This window comes from Oncorhynchus tshawytscha, unplaced genomic scaffold, assembly GCF_018296145.1.
Source record: "Oncorhynchus tshawytscha isolate Ot180627B unplaced genomic scaffold, Otsh_v2.0 Un_contig_1806_pilon_pilon, whole genome shotgun sequence".
Taxonomy (NCBI): Eukaryota; Metazoa; Chordata; class Actinopteri; order Salmoniformes; family Salmonidae; genus Oncorhynchus; species Oncorhynchus tshawytscha.
Window position 1 is genome coordinate 200,263 of NW_024609750.1, and position 23,653 is coordinate 223,915.

At 47.4% G+C, this 23,653-nt stretch overlaps 1 protein-coding gene across 1 annotated transcript in view; it reads right to left on the reverse strand.

Moving 5' to 3' along the window:
* Positions 1 to 18,650, reverse strand: part of LOC121845719 (rhophilin-2-like) — a 77,802-nt gene extending 59,152 nt beyond the window's left edge. Inside the window, 1 exon segment of the mRNA XM_042317559.1 lies at positions 18,331 to 18,650. Coding sequence (XP_042173493.1) covers positions 18,331 to 18,396 — 66 coding nt within the window. The 5' untranslated portion in view covers positions 18,397 to 18,650.
* Positions 18,651 to 23,653: the final 5,003 nt, after the last annotated feature.

Sequence of the window (23,653 nt, forward strand, 5' to 3'; positions counted from 1 at the left end):
AGCCTTTAGCCTAGCATATTTACTACACAATAGGTTGTTAATGGAAGCCTTTAGCCTAGCATATTTACTACACAATAGGTTGTTAATGGAAGCCTTTAGCCTAGCATATTTACTACACACAATAGGTTGTTAATGGAAGCCTTTAGCCTAGCATATTTACTAGACAATAGGTTGTTAATGGAAGCCTTTAGACTAGCATATTTACTAGACAATAGGTTGTTAATGGAAGCCTTTAGACTAGCATATTTACTAGACAATAGGTTGTTAATGGAAGCCTTTAGACTAGCATATTTACTAGACAATAGGTTGTTAATGGAAGCCTTTAGACTAGCATATTTACTACACAATAGGTTGTTAATGGAAGCCTTTAGCCTAGCATATTTACTACACAATAGGTTGTTAATGGAAGCCTTTAGCCTAGCACAATAGGTTGTTTGGAAGCCTTTAGCCAGCATTTACTACACAATAGGTTGTTAATGGAAGCCTTTAGCCTAGCATATTTACTACACACAATAGGTTGTTAATGGAAGCCTTTAGCCTAGCATATTTACTACACAATAGGTTGTTAATGGAAGCCTTTAGCCTAGCATATTTACTACACAATAGGTTGTTAATGGAAGCCTTTAGCCTAGCATATTTACTACACAATAGGTTGTTAATGGAAGCCTTTAGCCTAGCATATTTACTACACACAATGTCACCATTAATCCAAAACACACATAATTGACACTGCTGGACTGAACAAATGCATTGAATAAACCCTACAGGAAACCCCAACAGTTTAACCTATAAAATAACGTCTCTCTGTGAGATGTCATTGTGACTCTTCATGAAGTCACAAATTTTATTGGCCCTATGGACAATTCACTACGTTATAGGCATCTCTATCACAGACAACATTCTGTCTTCTATGGTCCTAGAGCCTATAGGCTATTATCCAATCCCAATCCCACTGAAACCCCAAATACTGACTCCTGTCTCGCATAAAAAAATCCTAACTTTATTCTGTAACCCATAGGCTGCATTATGAAAGCACGTCTAGCCTAAGCATGTCAAAATACTTCTAGAATACCCCCCCCTGGTCGGCTTTATAAAATCCTCGGGTCCATTTAGCAAAAATATTTGGGTCATTCATTGAAAGAGGTTATGAAGCTCATTTGACTTTAGTCTTGACTGCCGTTACACAAGCGTGGTATGATTCAATAAGGCTATAGTCAGAGTGTGTAGCCAAGGCTATAGTCAGAGTGTGTAGCCAAGGCTATAGTCAGAGTGTGTAGCCAAGGCTATAGTCAGAGTGTGCAGCCAAGGCTATAGTCAGAGTGTGTAGCCAATAAGGCTATAGTCAGAGTGTGTAGCCAATAAGGCTATAGTCAGAGTGTGTAGCCAATAAGGCTATAGTCAGAGTGTGTAGCCAAGGCTATAGTCAGAGTGTGTAGCCAAGGCTATAGTCAGAGTGTGTAGCCAAGGCTATAGTCAGAGTGTGTAGCCAAGGCTATAGTCAGAGTGTGTAGCCAAGGCTATGGTCAGAGTGTGCAGCCAAGGCTATAGTCAGAGTGTGCAGTCGACAAGGCTATAGTCAGAGTGTGCAGTCGACAAGGCTATAGTCAGAGTGTGCAGTCGACAAGGCTATAGTCAGAGTGTGCAGCCACCGACAAGGCTATAGTCAGAGTGTGCAGCCAAGTCGACAAGGCTATAGTCAGAGTGTGTAGCCAAGGCTATAGTCAGAGTGTGTAGCCAAGGCTATAGTCAGAGTGTGTAGCCAAGGCTATAGTCAGAGTGTGCCAGTCGACAAGGCTATAGTCAGAGTGTGCAGCCTAAGTCGACAAGGCTATAGTCAGAGTGTGTAGCCAAGGCTATAGTCAGAGTGTGCAGCCAAGGCTATAGTCAGAGTGTGCAGCCAAGGCAGTCAGAGTGTGCAGCCAAGGCTATAGTCAGAGTGTGCAGCCAAGTCGACAAGGCTATAGTCAGAGTGTGCAGCCAAGTCGACAAGGCTATAGTCAGAGTGTGCAGCCAAGTCGACAAGGCTATAGTCAGAGTGTGCCAGCCAAGCGACAAGGCTATAGTCAGAGTGTGCCAGTCGACAAGGCTATAGTCAGAGTGTGTAGTCGACAAGGCTATAGTCAGAGTGTGCAGCCAAGTCGACAAGGCTATAGTCAGAGTGTGCAGTAGTCGACAAGGCTATAGTCAGAGTGTGCAGTAGTCGACAAGGCTATAGTCAGAGTGTGCAGCCAAGTCGACAAGGCTATAGTCAGAGTGTGCAGCCAAGTCGACAAGGCTATAGTCAGAGTGTGCAGCCAAGTCGACAAGGCTATAGTCAGAGTGTGCAGCCAAGTCGACAAGGCTATAGTCAGAGTGTGCAGCCAAGTCGACAAGGCTATAGTCAGAGTGTGCAGCCAAGTCGACAAGGCTATAGTCAGAGTGTGCAGCCAAGTCGACAAGGCTATAGTCAGAGTGTGCAGCCAAGTCGACAAGGCTATAGTCAGAGTGTGCAGCCAAGTCGACAAGGCTATAGTCAGAGTGTGTGCAGCCAAGTCGACAAGGCTATAGTCAGAGTGTGCAGCCAAGTCGACAAGGCTATAGTCAGAGTGTGCAGCCAAGTCGACAAGGCTATAGTCAGAGTGTGCAGCCAAGTCGACAAGGCTATAGTCAGAGTGTGCAGCCAAGTCGACAAGGCTATAGTCAGAGTGTGCAGCCAAGTCGACAAGGCTATAGTCAGAGTGTGCAGCCAAGGCTATAGTCAGAGTGTGTAGCCAAGGCTATAGTCAGAGTGTGTAGCCAAGGCTATAGTCAGAGTGTGTAGCCAAATCAAATCATTTTAGTCACATATAGTTAGCAGATGTTAATGCGAGTCGAAATGCTTGTGCTTCTAGTTGTGCAGCCAAGTAATCTAACTAACAATTCCAAAAAAAACTCTGTCATACACTAAAGAATATGTACAGAGTGTGTACAGAGCAGCATAGGCAAGATACAGTAGATGATATCAGTACAGTATATACATATGAGATAAGTATGTAAACCAAGTGGCATAGTTAAAGTGGCTAGAGTATTGCAGCCAAGTACAGTATCAACGTATGCATAAGGCTAGGGTAGTCAGTAGCATTGTGCAGCATCATTTCCCAGATTCCCATGACAAGGCTAGTAGAGTCAGTGTCATTGACAGTGTGTTGCAGCCAAGTGGTGGCTGTTTAACAGGCTTGAGATAGAAGCTGTTTTTCAGTCTCTCGGTCCCAGCTTTGATGCACCAGCCTGGATGGCAGCCGGGGTGAACAGGCAATGTCCTTGATGATCTATGGCCTTCCTGTAGCATCGGGTGGTGTAGGTGTCCTGGAGGTAAAAACAGTCATAGGTAGTTTGCCCCGGTGATGCGTGTGCAGCTCACTACCCTCTGGACAAGGCTATAGTCAGAGTGTGCCAGCCAGGATGCTCTCGATTAGCATCTGTAGAAGTTTGTGAGTGCTTTTGGTGACAAGCCGAATTTCTTCAGCCTCCTGAGGTTGAAGAGGCGCTGTGCGCCTTCCTCACGAGTCTGTGACAAGGCTAGTTTGTCAGTGATGAACATGCCGAGGAACTTAAAACGCTACAAGGCTACTGTTCCAGATGTGTGGGGGCAGTTCCCTCTGCTGTTTCCAAGGCTATAGTCAGAGTGTGTAGCCAAGGCTATAGTCAGAGTGTGCAGCCAAGGCTATAGTCAGAGTGTGTAGCCAAGGCTATAGTCAGAGTGTGTAGCCAAGTCGACAAGGCTATAGTCAGAGTGTGCAGCCAAGTCGACAAGGCTATAGTCAGAGAGTGCAGCCAGTCGACAAGGCTATAGTCAGAGTGTGCAGCCAAGGTGACAAGGCTATAGTCAGAGTGTGCAGCCCAGGGTACTGACCAGATAGGCTTTAAATCTTTTGTAAATTCAAAAAGTCAAGGCTATGAGTGTGCAGCCAATAAGGCTATAGTCAGAGTGTGCAGAAATCTCTTGATCAATATTTACCCAGAAATCTCTTGATCAATATTTACCCAGAAATCTCTTGATCAATATTTACCCAGAAATCTCTTGATCAATATTTACCCAGAAATCTCTTGATCAATATTTACCCAGAAATCTCTTGAGATCAATATGAATTATAAACCGGTAGTGAAACTAGGTAGATTTTTGGGGGATAATATGAATCCCAAGGAATGTCTTCCTGATTGGTCCTTTAGATACTGCAGCCGGCTGAAATCCATTTAGTCAGGTGTCAATCTGAATCTTAAGTCACAGTAGAGAAACAGCGTACTGTAGGGGTGGATTTATGTCCAGAACCTTCCAGACTCCTATTAAAAACAGTCCCAGAACAGACTCCTATTAAAAACAGTCATAGAACAGACTCCTATTAAAAACAGTCCCAGAACAGACTCCTATTAAAAACAGTCCCAGAACAGACTCGTATTAAAAACAGTCCCAGAACAGACTCGTATTAAAAACAGTCCCAGAACAGAGTCCTATTAAAAACAGTCCAGAACTGGGAACAGTCCAAGTACTCACAAAGCATCTGATGTACGACCCCCCTCAGAATAGGAGTGCTGATGTACGACCCCCTCAGAATAGGAGTGCTGATGTACACCCCCCTCAGAATAGGAGTGCTGATGATGACCTCAGAATAGGAGTGCCCCCCTCAGAATAGGAGTGCTGATGACCCCCCTCAGAATAGGAGTGCCCCCCTCAGAATAGGAGTGCTGATGTATGACCCCCCTCAGAATAGGAGTGCTGATGTATGACCCCCCTCAGAATAGGAGTGCTGATGTACACCCCCCTCAGAATAGGAGTGCTGATGTACGACCCCCCCCCCTCAGAATAGGAGTGCTGATGTACGACCCCCCTCAGAATAGGAGTGCTGATGTGACGACCCCCCTCAGAATAGGAGTGCTGATGTGCGTACACCCCCCCCCAGCATAGGAGTGCTGATGTACGCCCCCCTCAGAATAGGAGTGCTGATGTACGACCCCCTCAGAATAGGAGTGCTGATGTACGACCCCCTCAGCATAGGAGTGCTGATGTACGACCCCCCCTCAGCATAGGAGTGCTGATGTAGGAGTGCGACCCCCCCCTCAGAATAGGAGTGCTGATGTGACCCCCTCAGAATAGGAGTGCTGATGTACGACCCCCTCAGAATAGGAGTGCTGATGTACGACCCCCCTCAGAATAGGAGTGCTGACCCCCCTCAGAATAGGAGTGCTGACCCCCCCCCCTCAGAATAGGAGTGCTGATGTACGACCAGGTCCCCCCCCTTTAATTCATTATTATTTAACAGACAAAACTGATCCCAGATCAGCACAACTACATTGAGAGGCTCTTTATGAAAACAGGCCCAGAACAGAGTCCTATTAGAGTGTTCATTAGTAACGGAGCTCAGCCTGGGACAAAGACTCTCAGTCTCTCTCAGCTTCGGTCTGGACCAACAGACTGGGGACCGTGTCTGCTGGCCACTAACAAGCTCCCAATAACAAGCCCCAAGTTATATTCTGCAGCCCAAATGGCACCCGACATAGTGCACTACTTTGACCAAGGCCCTATGGGCCCAGTGAACAGGTAGGGGGGGGGTCCAATTGGGACGCCGACATAGTAAATCAGGGAACAGACGAGTTAGCTGCCTCTCTCGTCTTTGGATAGACTACTGAAGAGACCCTCTCCATTGAACCATTCAGAGTGAAGGAGGAGTGTTGTGGAACGTCAAACATAAAGAACAACATGAATGTAGAGCCACGGTTTCATCACGGTAAACATCTCTCTACGTTATACAAACTGTCTGATTGGACAGGAGGAGAGAAATAAGGTCAGAGTTCACCCTCACGGTTTAATTTTCCCTGCAGCAGCACAATATAATGAGGTTTGGCTACAAACACGGTTAAACCCTAATTAAAGAGAAGTAGCTGGAGTCTTTCTTAAAGGGATGATTGAATGTTATTTTGCAGTAGAAACACGGGGGCTTTTTACTGTGTTTCCTCTGACATTGTCCAGACAGACTTGTACCAAATGGAACCCTATTCCCTATATAGTGGTACTACTATAGACCAGAGCCCTATTCCCTATATAGTGGTACTACTATAGACCAGAGCCCTATTCCCTATATAGTGGTACTACTATAGACCAGAGCCCTATTCCCTATATAGTGGTACTACTATAGACCAGAGCCCTATTCCCTATATAGTGGTACTACTATAGACCAGAGCCCTATTCCCTATATAGTGGTACTACTATAGACCAGAGCCCTATTCCCTATATAGTGGTACTACTATAGACCAGAGCCCTATTAGACCAGAGCCCTATATAGTGGTACTACTATAGACCAGAGCCCTATTCCCTATATAGTGGTACTACTATAGACCAGAGCCCTATTCCCTATATAGTGGTACTACTATAGACCAGAGCCCTATTCCCTATATAGTGGTACTACTATAGACCAGAGCCCTATTCCCTGTATAGTGGTACTACTATAGACCAGAGCCCTATTCCCTGTATAGTGGTACTACTATAGACCAGAGCCCTATTCCCTGTATAGTCTGGGCACATGTTGTCAATTTGTCTGAGTGGTTTGGGACAGCCTTGAGCTGATTCTACGTCAATGGTATCTGGCTGCTGTTGCACTGGGGGACAAACGTCCCTAACACCTGGGGGGGACAAACGTCCCTAACGCCTGGGGGGACAAACGTCCCTAACGCCTGGGGGGGACAAACGTCCCTAACGCCTGGGGGTACAACGTCCCTAACACCTGGGGGAGACCAACGTCCCTAACGCCTGGGGGGGACCAACGTTCCCTAACGCCTGGGGGGGGAACAAACGTCCCTAACGCCTGGGGGGGGGACCAACATCCCTAACGCCTGGGGGGGGGGACCAACATCCCTAACGCCTGGGGGGGGGACAAACGTCCCTAACGCCTGGGGGGACCAACGTTCCCTAACGCCTGGGGGGGGCGAACATCCCTAACGCCTGGGGGGGGGACAAACGTCCCTAACGACCTGCTCAGGGAAACAGCAGCGGTTTGGGAACCCGGCCTGAAACCACGTTGCCATGGCATCTCACAGGATTATCGGCAGACCAGGAGTTGAGCGGCGAGTCTGTGGAGCATTTGCTAGAGCAGCATAGTAAATCACTGAGCTCATTCTCACCAGGCAGAGAAGACAGAGAGAGGGAGAGATGAGAGACAGAGAGAGCGCGAGACAGAGACAGTGAGCGAGAGACAGAGACAGTGAGCGCGAGACAGAGACAGTGAGCGAGAGACAGAGACAGTGAGCGAGAGCCAGAGCCAGAGCCAGAGACAGCCAGAGACAGTGAGCGAGAGACAGAGAGCGAGAGACAGAGAGCGAGAGACAGAGAGCGAGAGACAGAGACAGAGAGTGAGCGAGAGACAGTGAGCGAGAGACAGAGACAGTGAGCGAGAGACAGAGACAGTGAGCGAGAGACAGTGAGCGAGAGACAGTGAGCGAGAGACAGAGACAGTGAGCGAGAGACAGAGACAGTGAGCGAGAGACAGTGAGCGAGAGACAGTGAGGGAGACAGTGAGCGAGAGACAGTGAGCGAGAGACAGTGAGCGAGAGACAGTGAGCGAGAGACAGTGAGCGAGAGACAGTGAGCGAGAGAGACAGTGAGCGAGACAGAGACAGTGAGCGAGAGACAGAGACAGTGAGCGAGAGACAGAGACAGTGAGGAGAGACAGAGACAGTGAGCGAGAGACAGAGACAGTGAGCGAGAGACAGAGACAGTGAGGGAGCAGAGACAGAGACAGTGAGGAGAGACAGTGAGAGACCAGAGACAGAGACAGTGAGGAGAGACAGAGACAGAGAGCCAGAGACAGAGACAGAGACAGAGAGCGAGAGCCAGAGACAGAGAGCCAGAGACAGTGAGCGAGACAGAGACAGAGCCAGAGACAGAGACGAGAGACAGACAGAGCCAGAGAGACAGAGAGCAGAGAGACAGTGACAGTGAGACAGAGACAGTGAGCGAGAGACAGTGAGCAGAGACAGTGAGCGAGAGCCAGTGAGGAGAGACAGTGAGCAGAGACAGACAGAGACAGTGAGCAGAGACAGCCGAGAGACAGTGAGCAGAGACAGACAGAGACAGTGAGCGAGAGAGCGAGACAGTGAGCGAGAGACAGTGAGCAGAGACAGTGAGCGAGAGACAGAGACAGTGAGCGAGAGACAGAGACAGTGAGCGAGAGACAGAGACAGTGAGCGAGAGACAGAGACAGTGACGAGACAGAGACAGTGAGCGAGAGACAGAGACAGAGAGCAGAGAGAGACAGTGAGCGAGACAGAGACAGTGAGCGAGAGACAGAGACAGTGAGCGAGAGACAGAGACAGTGAGCGAGAGACAGAGACAGTGAGCGAGAGACAGAGACAGTGAGCGCGAGACAGAGACAGTGAGCGAGAGACAGAGACAGTGAGCGAGAGACAGAGACAGTGAGCGAGAGACAGAGACAGTGAGCGAGAGACAGAGACAGTGAGCGAGAGACAGAGACAGTGAGCGAGAGGAGACAGAAAAAAGGGCCAAAACTCCACCAACGCCGAACACTGTTTCCAAATCCCAAATGTTGTTTAAACGTGACCAAATCACCAGGACTCCTGTATGTCTTATTGCCCTGTGGTTTCCTGAATGTGCAAACCTCTTCAGACAGAGACCGAGCTTTGGCTTGACAAGCCTGCTTACAGGAGTGGGAAAGGTTGCTGTGGTGTGTGAAGACACTATGGAAAAACTCAAATCACTGTTCCATGAAATATACTGTTGCGTTCTACACGAGAGAGCAAGAGAGAGAGAGAGCGAGCCTGGAGAAGAGTCCCCTAAAGCAAGCTGGTCCTGGGACTCTGTTCACACACACAAACACACCCTACAGAGAGATGAACCTGGAGAAGAGTCCCCTAAGCAAGCTGGTCCTGGGGCTCTGTTCACAAACACAAACACACCCTACAGTGAGATGAACCTGGGGTCCCTCTGCCCTGGGGCTCTGTTCACAAACACAAACACACACTACAGAGCCCCAGGACAGCAGCACAATTAGACCCAACCAAATCATGAGAAAACACAAAGATAATTCTTTCCAATGTGTCAAGTAATTAACAAAACAACAGAGCAAACTAGAATGCTATTTGGCCCTACACAGAGAGTACACAGCGGCAGAATACCTGACCACTGTGACTGACCCAAAATTCAGGAAAGCTTTGACTATGTACAGACTCAGTGAGCATAGCCTTACTATTGAGAAAGGCCGCCGTAGGCAGACATGGCTCTCAAGAGAAGACAGGCTATGTGCTCACTGCCCACAAAATGAGGTGGAAACTGAGCTGCACTTCCTAACCTCCTGCCCAATGTATGACCATATTAGAGAGACATATTTCCCTCAGATTACACAGATCCACAAAGAATTCGAAAACAAATCCAATTTTGAAAAACTCCCATATCTACTGGGTGAAATACCACAGTGTGCCATCACAGCAGCAAGATTTGTGACCTGTTGCCACGAGAAAAGGGCAACCAGTGAAGAACAAACACCATTGTAAAAATACAACCCATATTTATGCTTATTTATTTTATCTTGTGTCCTTTAACCATTTGTACATTGTTAAAACACTGTATATATATATATATATAATATGACATTTCTAATGTCTTTATTGTTTTGAAACTTCTGTTTGTGTAATGTTTACTGTTAATTTTTATTGTTTATTTCACTTTATATATTCACTTTATATATTATCTACCTCACTTGCTTTGGCAATGTTAACACATGTTTCCCATGCCAATAAAGCCCTTGAATTGAAATTGAATTGAGAGAGGGAGCGAGGGAGCGAGAGAGAGAGGGAGCGAGAGAGAGAGGGAGCGAGAGAGAGAGGGAGCGAGAGAGAGAGGGAGCGAGAGAGAGAGGAGCGAGAGAGAGAGGGAGCGAGAGAGAGAGAGGGAGCGAGAGAGAGAGAGAGGAGCGAGAGAGAGAGAGGGAGCGAGAGAGAGAGGGAGAGAGAGAGAGAGAGAGAGAGGGAGAGAGAGAGAGAGAGGGAGCGAGAGAGAGAGAGGGAGCGAGAGAGAGAGGGAGCGAGAGAGAGAGGGAGCGAGATGTCTTTACTGTTTTGAAACTTCTGTATGTGTAATGTTTACTGTTAATTTTTGTTGTTTTTCACTTTATATATTCACTTTGTATGTTGTCTACCTCACTTGCTTTGGCAATGTTAACACATGTTTCCCATGCCAATAAAGCCCTTGAATTGAATTGAGAGGGAGCGAGAGAGAGAGAGGGGGGGGGTCTAACTCCCACCCTCTCCCTTGATCATCAGACTCATAAACAGAGCATTAATAGACAGAGGAAGTCTGCTACAAAGCCTAAGGCCAGACTCTCTCCACAGGGAGATCAGGGCAGCTAACACCTAACCCCTTTCAACACCTAACCCCTTTCAACACCTAACCCCTTTCAACACCTAACCCCTTTCAACACCTAACCCCTTTCAACACCTAACCCCTTTCAACACCTAACCCCTTTCAACACCTAACCCCTTTCAACACCTAACCCCTTTCAACACCTAACCCCTTTCAACACCTAACCCCTTTCAACACCTAACCCCTTTCAACACCTAACCCCTTTCAACACCTAACCCCTTTCAACACCTAACCCCTTTCAACACCTAACCCCTTTCAACACCTAACCCCAATCATTTTCATCTCCGCACTAACTACAGGTTGACTAAGGAAAACAAGCCTCTGCCTGGGCGGATAGACAAATATGTGACTGCACTGGTTCAGCCTGTGAGAACGGTGACAGCCTGAGTCAACATGTTACGCCACGGTCACATGACACCCTATGGGCCCTGGTCAAAAGTAGTGTTCAGTCTTACATAGGGAATAGGGTTCTACTTGGGACATGTCCCATTACTCCACGACAGGCTAGGGAATTATCTTCCTCCATAGTTAAAGGTTACGGGACACTGTAAATATCTTACGACCGTGACCTTTGAACTCCAGAGTGGCGCAGCGGTCTAAGGCACTGGGCGTCACTACAGTCCCTGGTTCAAATCCAGGCTGTATCACATCCGGATGTCATTGGGAGTCCCATAGAGGCGTGGCGAACAATCGGCCCGGCGTCGTCCGGGGTTTGTCCGGGGTAGGCCATCATTGTAAAATAAGAATTTGTTCTTAACTGACTAGCCTAGTTAAATAAAAGGTTTTCAACAAATAAGTGAGAAAGAGACACCAGACAACCTGTACAGATGGTCTTTACGGTGATCTATTTACTAGGCTCTACCCTGGGCTCCTGTACAGATGGTCTTTACGGTGATCTATTTACTAGGCTCTACCCTGGGCTCCTGTACAGATGGTCTTTACGGTGATCTATTTACTAGGCTCTACCCTGGGCTCCTGTACAGATGGTCTTTACGGTGATCTATTTACTAGGCTCTACCCTGGGCTCCTGTACAGATGGTCTTTACGGTGATCTATTTACTAGGCTCTACCCTGGGCTCCTGTACAGATGGTCTTTACGGTGATCTATTTACTAGGCTCTACCCTGGGCTCCTGTACAGATGGTCTTTACGGTGATCTATTTACTAGGCTCTACCCTGGGCTCCTGTACAGATGGTCTTTACGGTGATCTATTTACTAGGCTCTACCCTGGGCTCCTGTACAGATGGTCTTTACGGTGATCCCTGGGCTCTACCCTGGGCTCCTGTACAGATGGTCTTTACGGTGATCTATTTACTAGGCTCTACCCTGGGCTCCTGTACAGATGGTCTTTACGGTGATCTATTTACTAGGCTCTACCCTGGGCTCCTGTACAGATGGTCTTTACGGTGATCTATTTACTAGGCTCTACCCTGGGCTCCTGTACAGATGGTCTTTACGGTGATCTATTTACTAGGCTCTACCCTGGGCTCCTGTACAGATGGTCTTTACGGTGATCTATTTACTAGGCTCTACCCTGGGCTCCTGTACAGATGGTCTTTACGGTGATCTATTTACTAGGCTCTACCCTGGGCTCCTGTACAGATGGTCTTTACGGTGATCTATTTACTAGGCTCTACCCTGGGCTCCTGTACAGATGGTCTTTACGGTGATCTATTTACTAGGCTCTACCCTGGGCTCCTGTACAGATGGTCTTTACTGGGGTACAGATCTATTTACTAGGCTCTACCCTGGGCTCCTGTACAGATGGTCTTTACGGTGATCTATTTACTAGGCTCTACCCTGGGCTCCTGTACAGATGGTCTTTACGGTGATCTATTTACTAGGCTCTACCCTGGGCTCCTGTACAGATGGTCTTTACGGTGATCTATTTACTAGGCTCTACCCTGGGCTCCTGTACAGATGGTCTTTGTGATCTTTACGGTGATCTATTTACTAGGCTCTACCCTGGGCTCCTGTACAGATGGTCTTTACGGTGATCTATTTACTAGGCTCTACCCTGGGCTCCTGTACAGATGGTCTTTACGGTGATCTATTTACTAGGCTCTACCCTGGGCTCCTGTACAGATGGTCTTTACGGTGATCTATTTACTAGGCTCTACCCTGGGCTCCTGTACAGATGGTCTTTACGGTGATCTATTTACTAGGCTCTACCCTGGGCTCCTGTACAGATGGTCTTTACGGTGATCTATTTACTAGGCTCTACCCTGGGCTCCTGTACAGATGGTCTTTACGGTGATCTATTTACTAGGCTCTACCCTGGGCTCCTGTACAGATGGTCTTTACGGTGATCTATTTACTAGGCTCTACCCTGGGCTCCTGTACAGATGGTCTTTACGGTGATCTATTTACTAGGCTCTACCCTGGGCTCCTGTACAGATGGTCCTGGGCTCCTGTACAGATGGTCTTTACGGTGATCTATTTACTAGGCTCTACCCTGGGCTCCTGTACAGATGGTCTTTATGGTGATCTATTTACTACCCTGGGCTCTACAGATGGTCTGGGCTTCTGTGGATATCTATTATACAATTGAAGAGCCAACATTTTGAACTAAACCCCCTCTACAGACACCCCTCTACAGACACTAAACCCCCTCTACAGACACCCCCTCTACAGACACTAAACCCCCTCTACAGACACTAAACCCCCTCTACAGACACTAAACCCCCTCTACAGACACTAAACCCCCTCTACAGACACTAAACCCCCTCTACAGACACTAAACCCCTTTCTACAGAAACTCCCAGGAATCCCAGATTCAATCCAGGAGAAACTACATCTCTGAAGAATAACTCTGGTTTCATGACAGGTCTTTCATGGGCTGTGTCCCAAATGGCCCCTATAGTGCACTACTTTAGACCAGGGCCCCTATAGTGCACTACTTTAGACCAGGGCCCCTATAGAGCACTACTTTAGACCAGGGCCCCTATAGTGCACTACTTTAGACCAGGGCCCCTATAGAGCACTACTTTAGACCAGGGCCCCTATAGAGCACTACTTTAGACCAGGGCCCCTATAGAGCACTACTTTAGACCAGGGCCCCTATAGAGCACTACTTTAGACCAGGGCCCCTATAGAGCACTACTTTAGACCAGGGCCCCTATAGAGCACTACTTTAGACCAGGGCCCCTATAGAGCACTACTTTAGACCAGGGCCCCTATAGAGCACTACTTTAGACCAGGGCCCCTATAGAGCACTACTTTAGACCAGGGCCCCTATAGAGCACTACTTTAGACCAGGGCCCCTATAGTGCACTACTTTAGACCAGGGCCCCTATAGTGCACTACTTTAGACCAGGGCCCCTATAGAGCACTACTTTAGACCAGGGCCCCTATAGAGCACTACTTTAGACCAGGGCCCCTATAGTGCACTACTTTAGACCAGGGCCCCTATAGTGCACTACTTCAGACCAGGGCCCCTATAGTGCACTACTTCAGAACAGGGCCCATTGCAGATAGTGTACCATTCGACCAGGGCCCATAGGGAATAGTGTACCATGTACCATTCGACCAGGGCCCATAGGGAAGAGTGTACCATTCGACCAGGGCCCATAGGGAATAGTGTACCATGTACCATTTGACCAGGGCCCATAGGGAATAGTGTACCATTCGACCAGGGCCCATAGGGAATAGTGTACCATTCAACCAGGGCCCATAGGGAATAGTGTACCATTCGACCAGGGCCCATAGGGAAGAGTGTACCATTCGACCAGGGCCCATAGGGAAGAGTGTACCATTTGACCAGGGCCCATAGGGAATAGTGTACCATGTACCATTTGACAAGGGCCCATAGGGAAGAGTGTACCATTCAACCAGGGCCCATAGGGAATAGTGTACCATTCAACCAGGGCCCATAGGGAAGAGTGTACCATTCGACCAGGGCCCATAGGGAATAGTGTACTATTTGACAAGGGCCCATAGGGAAGAGTGTACCATTTGACCAGGGCCCATAGGGAATAGTGTACCACTTGGGACACACCCTAGGCCTAATATAAAAGGAATGTTATGGGGGCAACGACCGATGCCTGGCTGGGATTCATCATCCATATCTCTGTCAGCTAGAAGACACCGACCCTACCGGGACAAGAACCTCAATGCAGGGATGGGACATGTCCTCCATATCTCTGTCAGCTGGATGGGACATGCCACTGTCCTCCAAACTTTACCTTTAGGGATGGGACATGATACCAAACTTTCAGTACCGGGAAAAGGGGGGGATACCAGTCAGTTGGGAAAAGGGGGGTTACCTAGTCAGTTGGGAAAAGGGGGTTACCAAGTCAGTTGGGAAAAGGGGGGAAAAGGGGGGATACCTAGTCAGTTGGGAAAGGGGGGGGATACCTAGTCAGTTGGGAAAAGGGGGGGGGTTACCTAGTCAGTTGGGAAAGGGGGGAAAAGGGGGGGGTTGGGGGTTACCTAGTCAGTTGGGAAAAGGGGGGGGTTACCTAGTCAGTTGGGAAAAGGGGGGTTACCTAGTCAGTTGGGAAAATTCGGGGGGGTTACCTAGTCAGTTGGGAAAAGGGGGGTTACCTAGTCAGTTGGGGAAAAGGGGGGGTTACCTAGTCAGTTGGGAAAAGGGGGGTTACCTAGTCAGTTGGGAAAACCTAGTCAGTTGGGGGGGGTTACCTAGTCAGTTGGGAAAAGGGGGGTTACCTAGTCAGTTGGGAAAAGGGGGGGTTACCTAGTCAGTTGGGAAAAGGGGGTTACCTAGTCAGTTGGGAAAAGGGGGGGTTACCTAGTCAGTTGGGAAAAGGGGGATACCTAGTCAGTTGGGAAAAGGGGGGGTACCTAGTCAGTTGGGAAAAGGGGGATACCTAGTCAGTTGGGAAAAGGGGGGGATACCTAGTCAGTTGGGAAAAGGGGATACCTAGTCAGTTTGGGGAAAAGTGGGGGGATACCTAGTCAGTTGGGAAAATGTGTCGGGGGCTGGGGGGGATACCTAGTCAGTTGGGAAAAGAGGGGGATACCTAGTCAGTTGGGAAAAGCCCTAGGGGGGGATACCTAGTCAGTTGGGAAAAGGGGGATACCTAGTCAGTTGGGAAAAGGGGGATACCTAGTCAGTTGGGAAAAGGGGGGATACCTAGTCAGTTGGGAAAAGGGGGGATACCTAGTCAGTTGGGAAAAGGGGGGATACCTAGTCAGTTGGGAAAAGTTGGGGGGGGAGTCAGTTGGGAAAAGGGGGGATACCTAGTCAGTTGGGAAAAGGGGGATAAGTCAGTTGGGAAAAGGGGGGATACCTAGTCAGTTGGGAAAAGGGGGGATACCTAGTCAGTTGGGAAAAGGGAGGGGATACCTAGTCAGTTGGGAAAAGGGGGGGATACCTAGTCAGTTGCTCAACAGAAAGCCTTCAACCTCAATGGGTCTTCCGCAATTAACCCAACCCCTCTGAATCAGAGAGGTGAGGTGGGGACTATCGACGTCATCGGCACCCAGGGAACAGTTGTTGTTGGGGGTTAACTACCTTGCTCAAGGGCAGAACGGCAGATTGTTCCATCTTGCCGTCTCGGGGATTTGAACCAGCGACCATTCGGTTACCGGCCCATTGAGATGAACTGCTAGGTTAGAGAGAGAGCTTGGCAGTCTGCTGTCATTACTGCTAGCTAGCATGACGACGAAAAGGGCAGTTATCGGGGGAAACCAGCAGTATTTCAGTCTTCTCGATGGAGTAGCGTGGAACCTGTGGATAAAGATCCAGTTTGGGACAGATCCCATCTCTGCATTGAGATATATGGGTGAGACAACGTCTCTCGCCGAGTCCACAGTGTGTTAATGGAAACATGATTGTGCATCCGACTCCTGAGCAGCTCAGTGTAAACAAGCGTAACAGTAGGGTTTGGTATCTTCTAGCAGACTGCCAAGCTATCTCTCTAAACCTCGCCAGCTTGGTATCCAAGGGGGGGGATGTTCCTCAGAAAGATACACACACCACAGACACACAGGCAGGAAGGAGCACACACACCTCAGTAGATAAAAGCATTCCATAAATACCTGATAATGTATTCACAGTAGGCTGTAAGATATAGGTCCATTAGGCTGGCCACTACACTCACACACACACACACACACAATACTCCCTAATAGTTTCTTTCTTGTTAGCAAAATAATGGGAGCAATAGGATAAGGTTTATGTTCTTTCACCCTGGTCCCGTCTTTAAATGGACCAAGTGATCAGTTGAGCAGATTGAGATATTTTGGCTCAAACACATTAAGGAAATGCATTCCACAAAGGAACTTTAAACACGGCGCACCTGTGAATTGAAATGCATTCCAGGTGACTACCTCATGAAGCTGGTTGAGAGAATGCCAAGATTGTGCAAAGCTGTCATCAAGGCAAAGGGTGGCTACTTTGAAGAATCTCAAATATAAAATATATTTTGATTACTACATTGTTTTGGTTACTACATGTGTTTTTTCATAGTGTTGATGTCTTCACTATTATTCTATAAGGTAGAAAATGGTCATATAAAGGGTGTTAGTCAAAAGGTCAAACATCTCTACAATGTTTTAATGTCGATTCTTGTATCTCACCACATTAGTTATTAACATAATGATTTAGCAATCAGTTGTGTTGTGACAAGGTAGGGGTGGTATGCAATAGTTAGCCCTATTTGATAAAAGACCAAGTCCATATTATGGCCAGAACAGCTTAAATAAGAAAAGAGAAACGACAATCAATCATTACTTTAAGACATGAAGGAAAAGTCAATACGGAACATTTCAAGAACTTTTCAAGTTTCTTCAAGTGCAGTCGCAAAAACCATCAAGCGCTATGATGAAACTGTCTCTCATGAGGACCGCCACAGGAAAGAAAAACCCAGAGTTCCCTCTGCTGCAGAGGATAAAGTTCATTAGAGTTACCAGCCTCAGAAATGACTGCCCAAATAAATGTTTCACAGAGTTCAAGTAACAGACACATCTCAACATCAACTGTTCAGAGGAGACTGAGTGAATCAGGCCTTCGTGGTCAAATTGCTGCAAAGAAACCACTACTAAAGGACACCAATAATAAGAAGACACTTGCTTGGGCCAAGAAACATGACCAATCGACATTAGACCTGTGGAAATATGTCCTTTGGTCTGGAGTCCAAATTTTTGGTTCAAACCTGATGATTTCTGCATGTGTGTTATGGTGTGTGGTGGGGGGGGTAGTGGGGTGCTGCATCAGATGACCTGGCCTCCACAATCACCCGACCTCAACCCAAATGAGATTGTTTGGGATGAGTTGAACCGCAGAGTGAAGGCAAAGCATCCAACAAGTGCTAAGCATATAGGGAAACTCCTTAAAATACTGTTGGAAAAGCATTCCAGGTGAAGCTGGTTGAGAGAATACCAAGAGTGGGCAAAGCTGTCACCAAGGCAAAGGGTGGCTATTTGAAGAATCTCAAATATAACATATTTAGATTTGTTTAACACTTTTTTTTGGGTTACTACATGATTCCGTATGTGTTATTTCATAGTTTTGATGTCTTCACAATTATTTTACAAATGTATAAAATAGAATAAAATAAAGAAAAGCGCTTCTAAAACGTTTGAACTGTAGTGTATATCACCAGAAGATCTTTGACAACCAACTGCCGTATGTTCCAATGCGATAGCGACCAATGACATTAAGTGGCCACTGCCACACCTGACAATCAGTCAAACCCATTAAAACCCGCAGATAGCGTTATCGTATTAAAAAAAAACAGGGTATAAACCAATAATCAAACAGGTAGTACGTCAGACATCAACACCGGTTGTTTTGATAGAGATGAAAAACATCAGAAATACATCCACTAGGCCGCTATGCATGTCAGTGAAAGCAGAAACACTGCGTTCATAACAGACAGAGTCCATTCATAAGTGTACGGTTTGTAACACATTCATCGTTATGAACGTCCCCTGCGTAACCGCGCTATCATCTCTATCATAAAAACTTAAAAATCACTCACCTTTTTAAAATATCCATTCTGACCCGCTCGGTCCTTGATTCCGTTGGTAAGTATTGTATCCGTCATTCTGAACTTTTAAAACGCAGCCAAAAGCTTCGAAGAAATACGGAAAACGGGAATATGGTTGTGAGCCTGTTATTCAACAGGTGCGCTTTCCCCAGCTATTACAATCAGTCACTGGTTCGGTCTCTCGTCTATTCGTTATGTGACATCACTCTACCAGACAGTCGCTTTTCTCCGCGCAGCTAAACTAGAAACCCCACCCCGAGAGTGTGACGGCAGCGGATCGCAGCGCAGACAAAACGGTAAAGTTATCAGTATCTTTAGTTGCAGTGTGTTGCTTTTGTAGGTAGGCGGGGCTCCAATCGCTCCTCTTGAGTATTTGCATAAGAGGCGTAACCCTCTGCCCAGGAGCCTGCTTCATGGTTGCACGTGAAGGATCCTTTGCCTTTAGAGAATGTTTTATGATACCGAAGTATGCAAGAAAACACATTCCATATGTTTGGCTTACTTTTCTTTTATTACTTTTCTTCTTGTTTCTCTCACCTACATAGAGTACAGCAACTTATAGCTGCAAGCAGCAATGAACGGGGTCCACAGGATGACAAAGATCAGAGTTGATTTCCCGTGGTTTGAATACCAAACCTAACATGCTTCCTCATGGTAATGTTTTTGATGACGCTAAAAGGTTTCAAGCTGATAGGCTATTGTGAAGTGGATTTACAAAGGATTTAAAAGGTGCAATATGCAATAATCGCTCCTCCATTTCCTGGTTGCTAAAATTTGAATAGTTATTTCAGTTTATGTGACAAAACAAGCACTCAGAGTGTAGTCCTAATAAGAGCATGTCTATTCTGGGCTCTGGTTTTTAACAGTGTAACACTGAGGTAATGCTCAGTCTTGAAACTGTTTCTGTACTTGTTGTTGTTTAAGTTTGTCAGAGTTGAGAACCCTGACTCGCATAGGTATGTGGTGCCAAACTGGACCAGAACATCTACTGCTTTCTCAGTCAGGCAGGAGACCACTTCCTGTTGTAGATGAACAGCCCAGAACCTGTTCTCAGTCAGGCAGGAGACCACTTCCTGTTGTAGATGAACAACCCAGAACCGGTTCTCAGCCAGGCAGGAGACTACTTCCTGTTGTAGATGAACAGGCCAGAACCGGTTCTCAGTCAGGCAGGAGACCACTTCCTGTTGTAGATGAACAGCCCAGAACCGGTTCTCAGCCAGACTGGAGACCACTTCCTGTTGTAGATGAACAACCCAGAACCGGTTCTCAGTCAGGCAGGAGACCATTTCCTGTTGTAGATGAACAGCCCAGAACCGTTTCTCAGTCAGGCAGGAGACCACTTCCTGTTGTAGATGAACAACCCAGAACCGGTTCTCAATCAGGCAGGAGACCACTTCCTGTTGTAGATGAACAACCCAGAACCGGTTTTCAGTCAAGACAGGAGACCATTTCCTGTTGTAGATGAACAACCCAGAACCGGTTCTCAGTCAGGCAGGAGACCATTTCCTGTTGTAGATGAACAACCCAGAACCGGTTCTCAGTCAGGCAGGAGACCATTTCCTGTTGTAGATGAACAACCCAGAAACTGTATGAGTGGGTTCTGTCAGGCAGGAGACCACTTCCTGCTGTAGATGAACAACCCAGAAACTGTATGAGTGGGTTCTCAGTCAGGCAGGAGACCACTTCCTGCTGTAGATGAACAACCCAGAACCGGTTCTCAGCCAGGCAGGAGACCACTTCCTGCTGTAGATGAACAACCCAGAACCGGTTCTCAGTCAGGCAGGAGACCCCTTCCTGTTGTAGATGAACAACCCAGAACCGGTTCTCAGTCAGGCAGGAGACCATTTCCTGTTGTAGATGAACAGCCCAGAACCGGTTCTCAGTCAGGCAGGAGACCATTTCCTGCTGTAGATGAACAACCCAGAAACTGTATGAGTGGGTTCTCAGTCAGGCAGGAGACCACTTCCTGTTGTAGATGAACAACCCAGAACCTGTTTTCAGTCAGGCAGGAGACCACTTCCTGCTGTAGATGAACAACCCATAACCGGTTCTCAGGCAGGCAGGAGACCATTTCCTGTTGTAGATGAACAACCCAGAACCGGTTTTCAGTCAGGCAGGAGACCACTTCCTGCTGTAGATGAACAACCCATAACCGGTTTTCAGTCAGGCAGGAGACCACTTCCTGCTGTAGATGAACAACCCAGAACCGGTTCTCAGGCAGGCAGGAGACCACTTCCTGTTGTAGATGAACAACCCAGAACCGGTTCTCAGGCAGGCAGGATACCACTTCCTGTTGTAGATGAACAACCCAGAACCGGTTCTCAGGCAGGCAGGAGACCATTTCCTGTTGTAGATGAACAACCCAGAACCGGTTCTCAGGCAGGCAGGAGACCATTTCCTGTTGTAGATGAACAACCCAGAACCGTTTCTCAGTCAGGCAGGAGACCATTTCCTGTTGTAGATGAACAGCCCAGAACCGGTTCTCAGGCAGGCAGGAGACCACTTCCTGTTGTAGATGAACAACCCAGAACCGGTTCTCAGGCAGGCAGGAGACCATTTCAAATGCGTTTCATGATTATTGAGCTCAGTCAGAGCTTGTGGCTAGAATGAGTCCATTTGATGACAGCAGTGAGTGGTGGCAAGTGGGAATAACAAGTCAGTGACTGACAGCACATCATCTGCTGTTGAACCACAGCGCTGCGTCGTGTGGGAGGCTGAGTGAGCTTCAAGAAAACTGCTGAAAAAAACATCCGGTAAAAACTGCTGAAAAAAACATCCGGTAAACCGGGAAGCACACTGGCATCTCTCTCTACCTCCCCCTTCTCCCTCTCCTTCTCCCTTCTCCTTCTCCCCTCTTCTTCTCCCCTCTCCCTCTCCCCTCTCTCCTTCTCCCCTCTCCCTCTCCCTCTCCTTCTCCCCTCTTCTTCTCCCCTCTCCATCTCCCCTCTACTCTCTCCTTCTCCCCTCTCCTTCTACCCTCTCCCTCTCCCCTCTCCTCTCTCCTTCTCCCCTCTCCTTCTCCTTCTCCTTCTCCCCTCTCCTTCTCCCCTCTCTTTCTCCCCTCTCCTTCTCCCTCTCCCTCTCCCCTCTACCTCTCCTTCTCCCTCTCCTTCTCCTTCTCCCCTCTCCCTCTCCTTCTCCTTCTCCTTCTCCTTCTCCTCTCTCCCTCTCCCTCTCTCCTTCTCCCTCTCTCCTTCTCCCTCTCCGTCTCCCTCTCCTTCTCCCTCTCCTTCTCCCCTCTCCCTCTCCCCTCTCCCCTGTCCCTCTCCCCTCTACCTCTCACACAGCTGCCAAACTGAGCCTGCTGTTTAAGCTGAAAGCGCACTGAACAAAGAGATGCACTTGGCCAAATCAAATACCACTACTTAATAAATAATTCTAAATGTACACTGACACGTCGCGACCCACCATTAGCTTACTGTCACCAAGGTCTACTAACAGCGTTGGTCAGCCATGTTGTGGTTTGTGATATTACTCCTCTCTGTCACAACAAGTGGCAGGATACTGGGGGAACACACACCGACGGCACTATTGTCCTCACGTTGTGCGGTGTCCAGGTAATTGGTGTGTCTTTGGTTGCTTAGAAACTGTACGGGGCAAACGTGACATGTTATTTCTAAGCTCTTCAGACACAGTGATTGTTCTTCAAGGTTGCTGTCGTGGTGATTATGTTGTTGATTGAATGATTCCAGCTAGAGAAGGGCCGGCATTTTCAAAACCACCTGGTCCGTCTTTATTTATAGGGACCCTTGAATGAAAACCTTTTAGAAGTAAAACAAGTTGTGTTGTTGTCGTCTGAAAACTGTAATATTCTCTGGATTTTTATCCAAATTGGTTCGAAAAGAAAATACGTATTTTTTATTTATTTTTAAATTCAGATTGAATTGGAATAAAACAAATAAATAAATAATATAGATATATATATATATAGCTCATAGTGGTTGTTAAAATAGGCAGGGAGTACAATCGTTAATTTTAAGGAAACACCCTGGCTACTTGGTTTTCTAAATATGACAAATATGACAGTGTAACGGCGTTCGTCTGTTGAAGGAGAGTCGGACCGAAATGCAGCGTGGTGGTTACTCATGTCTTTTAATGAAGAATAGTGATACATGAAAATAACTATAAATAAACAAAACAACAAACGGAACTCGAAAACCTATTACAGCCTATCTGGTGAAACTACACAGAGACAGGAACAATCACCCACAAAATACACAGTGAAACCCCGGCTACCTAAATATGGTTCCCAATCAGAGACAACGAGAATCACCTGACTCTGATTGAGAACCGCCTCAGGCAGCCAAACCTATGCTAGACACACCCCTAATCAGCCACAATCCCAATGCCTACAAAAACCCCAATAAGACAACACAATAAACCCATGTCACACCCTGGCCTGAACAAATAATTAAAGAAAACACAAAATACTAAGACCAAGGCGTGACAGACAGACATAAAGACATCTTTCATGTGAACAAGATGGCGTCGACAGAGAGGGCTGCCTCGCTTCTAGTCCTTAGGAAACTTTGCAGGATTTTTTTTTAAATTAACGTATTACAAGAATTTCCCTACACTCGCAATAACATCTGCTAACCATGTGTATGTGACCAATAACATTTTATTTTATTTTATTTGACATGAATAACTCTTAAAGGGAAAATTCACTCAAAAAACTATATTTTGGTATTTCTTTTCATTAGTCCGCTGTTGATGCAGTCCCAAAATGTTTAATTTGTCAACAGTCAAGTTTTCAAGATATTGGACGAGCAAGAAGCAACATATCACCGGTCAGGACCTGGCAGACCCCCATACCGGCTTATGTAGAGGAAGCAACATATCACCGGTCAGTACCTGGCAGACCCCCATACCGGCTTATGTAGAGGAAGTGAATTAACATTATCATGACGATGTGGGCGGTGACTATTGACACGTTCATGTGCCAGTCGGAAGTTGGACATTTCAGAGTTTCTAGGTCCGACTTGCACGTGAACGCGGCAACTTGGCTCAAGGTTAGGGACTGAGGGATAGGGTCTGTCAGGGACTGAGGGATAGGGTCTGTCAGGGACTGAGGGATAGGGTCTGTCAGGGACTGAGGGATAGGGATACGGTCTGTCAGGGACTGAGGGATAGGGTCTGTCAGGGACTGAGGGATAGGGTCTATCAGGGACTGAGGGATAGGGATAGGGTCTGTCAGGGACTGAGGGGGATAGGGAGGGTCTGAGGGATAGGGTCTCAGGGACTGAGGGAGGGATACTGAGGGGGTCTGTCAGGGACTGAGGGATAGGGTCTGTCAGGGATAGGGGGTCTGTCA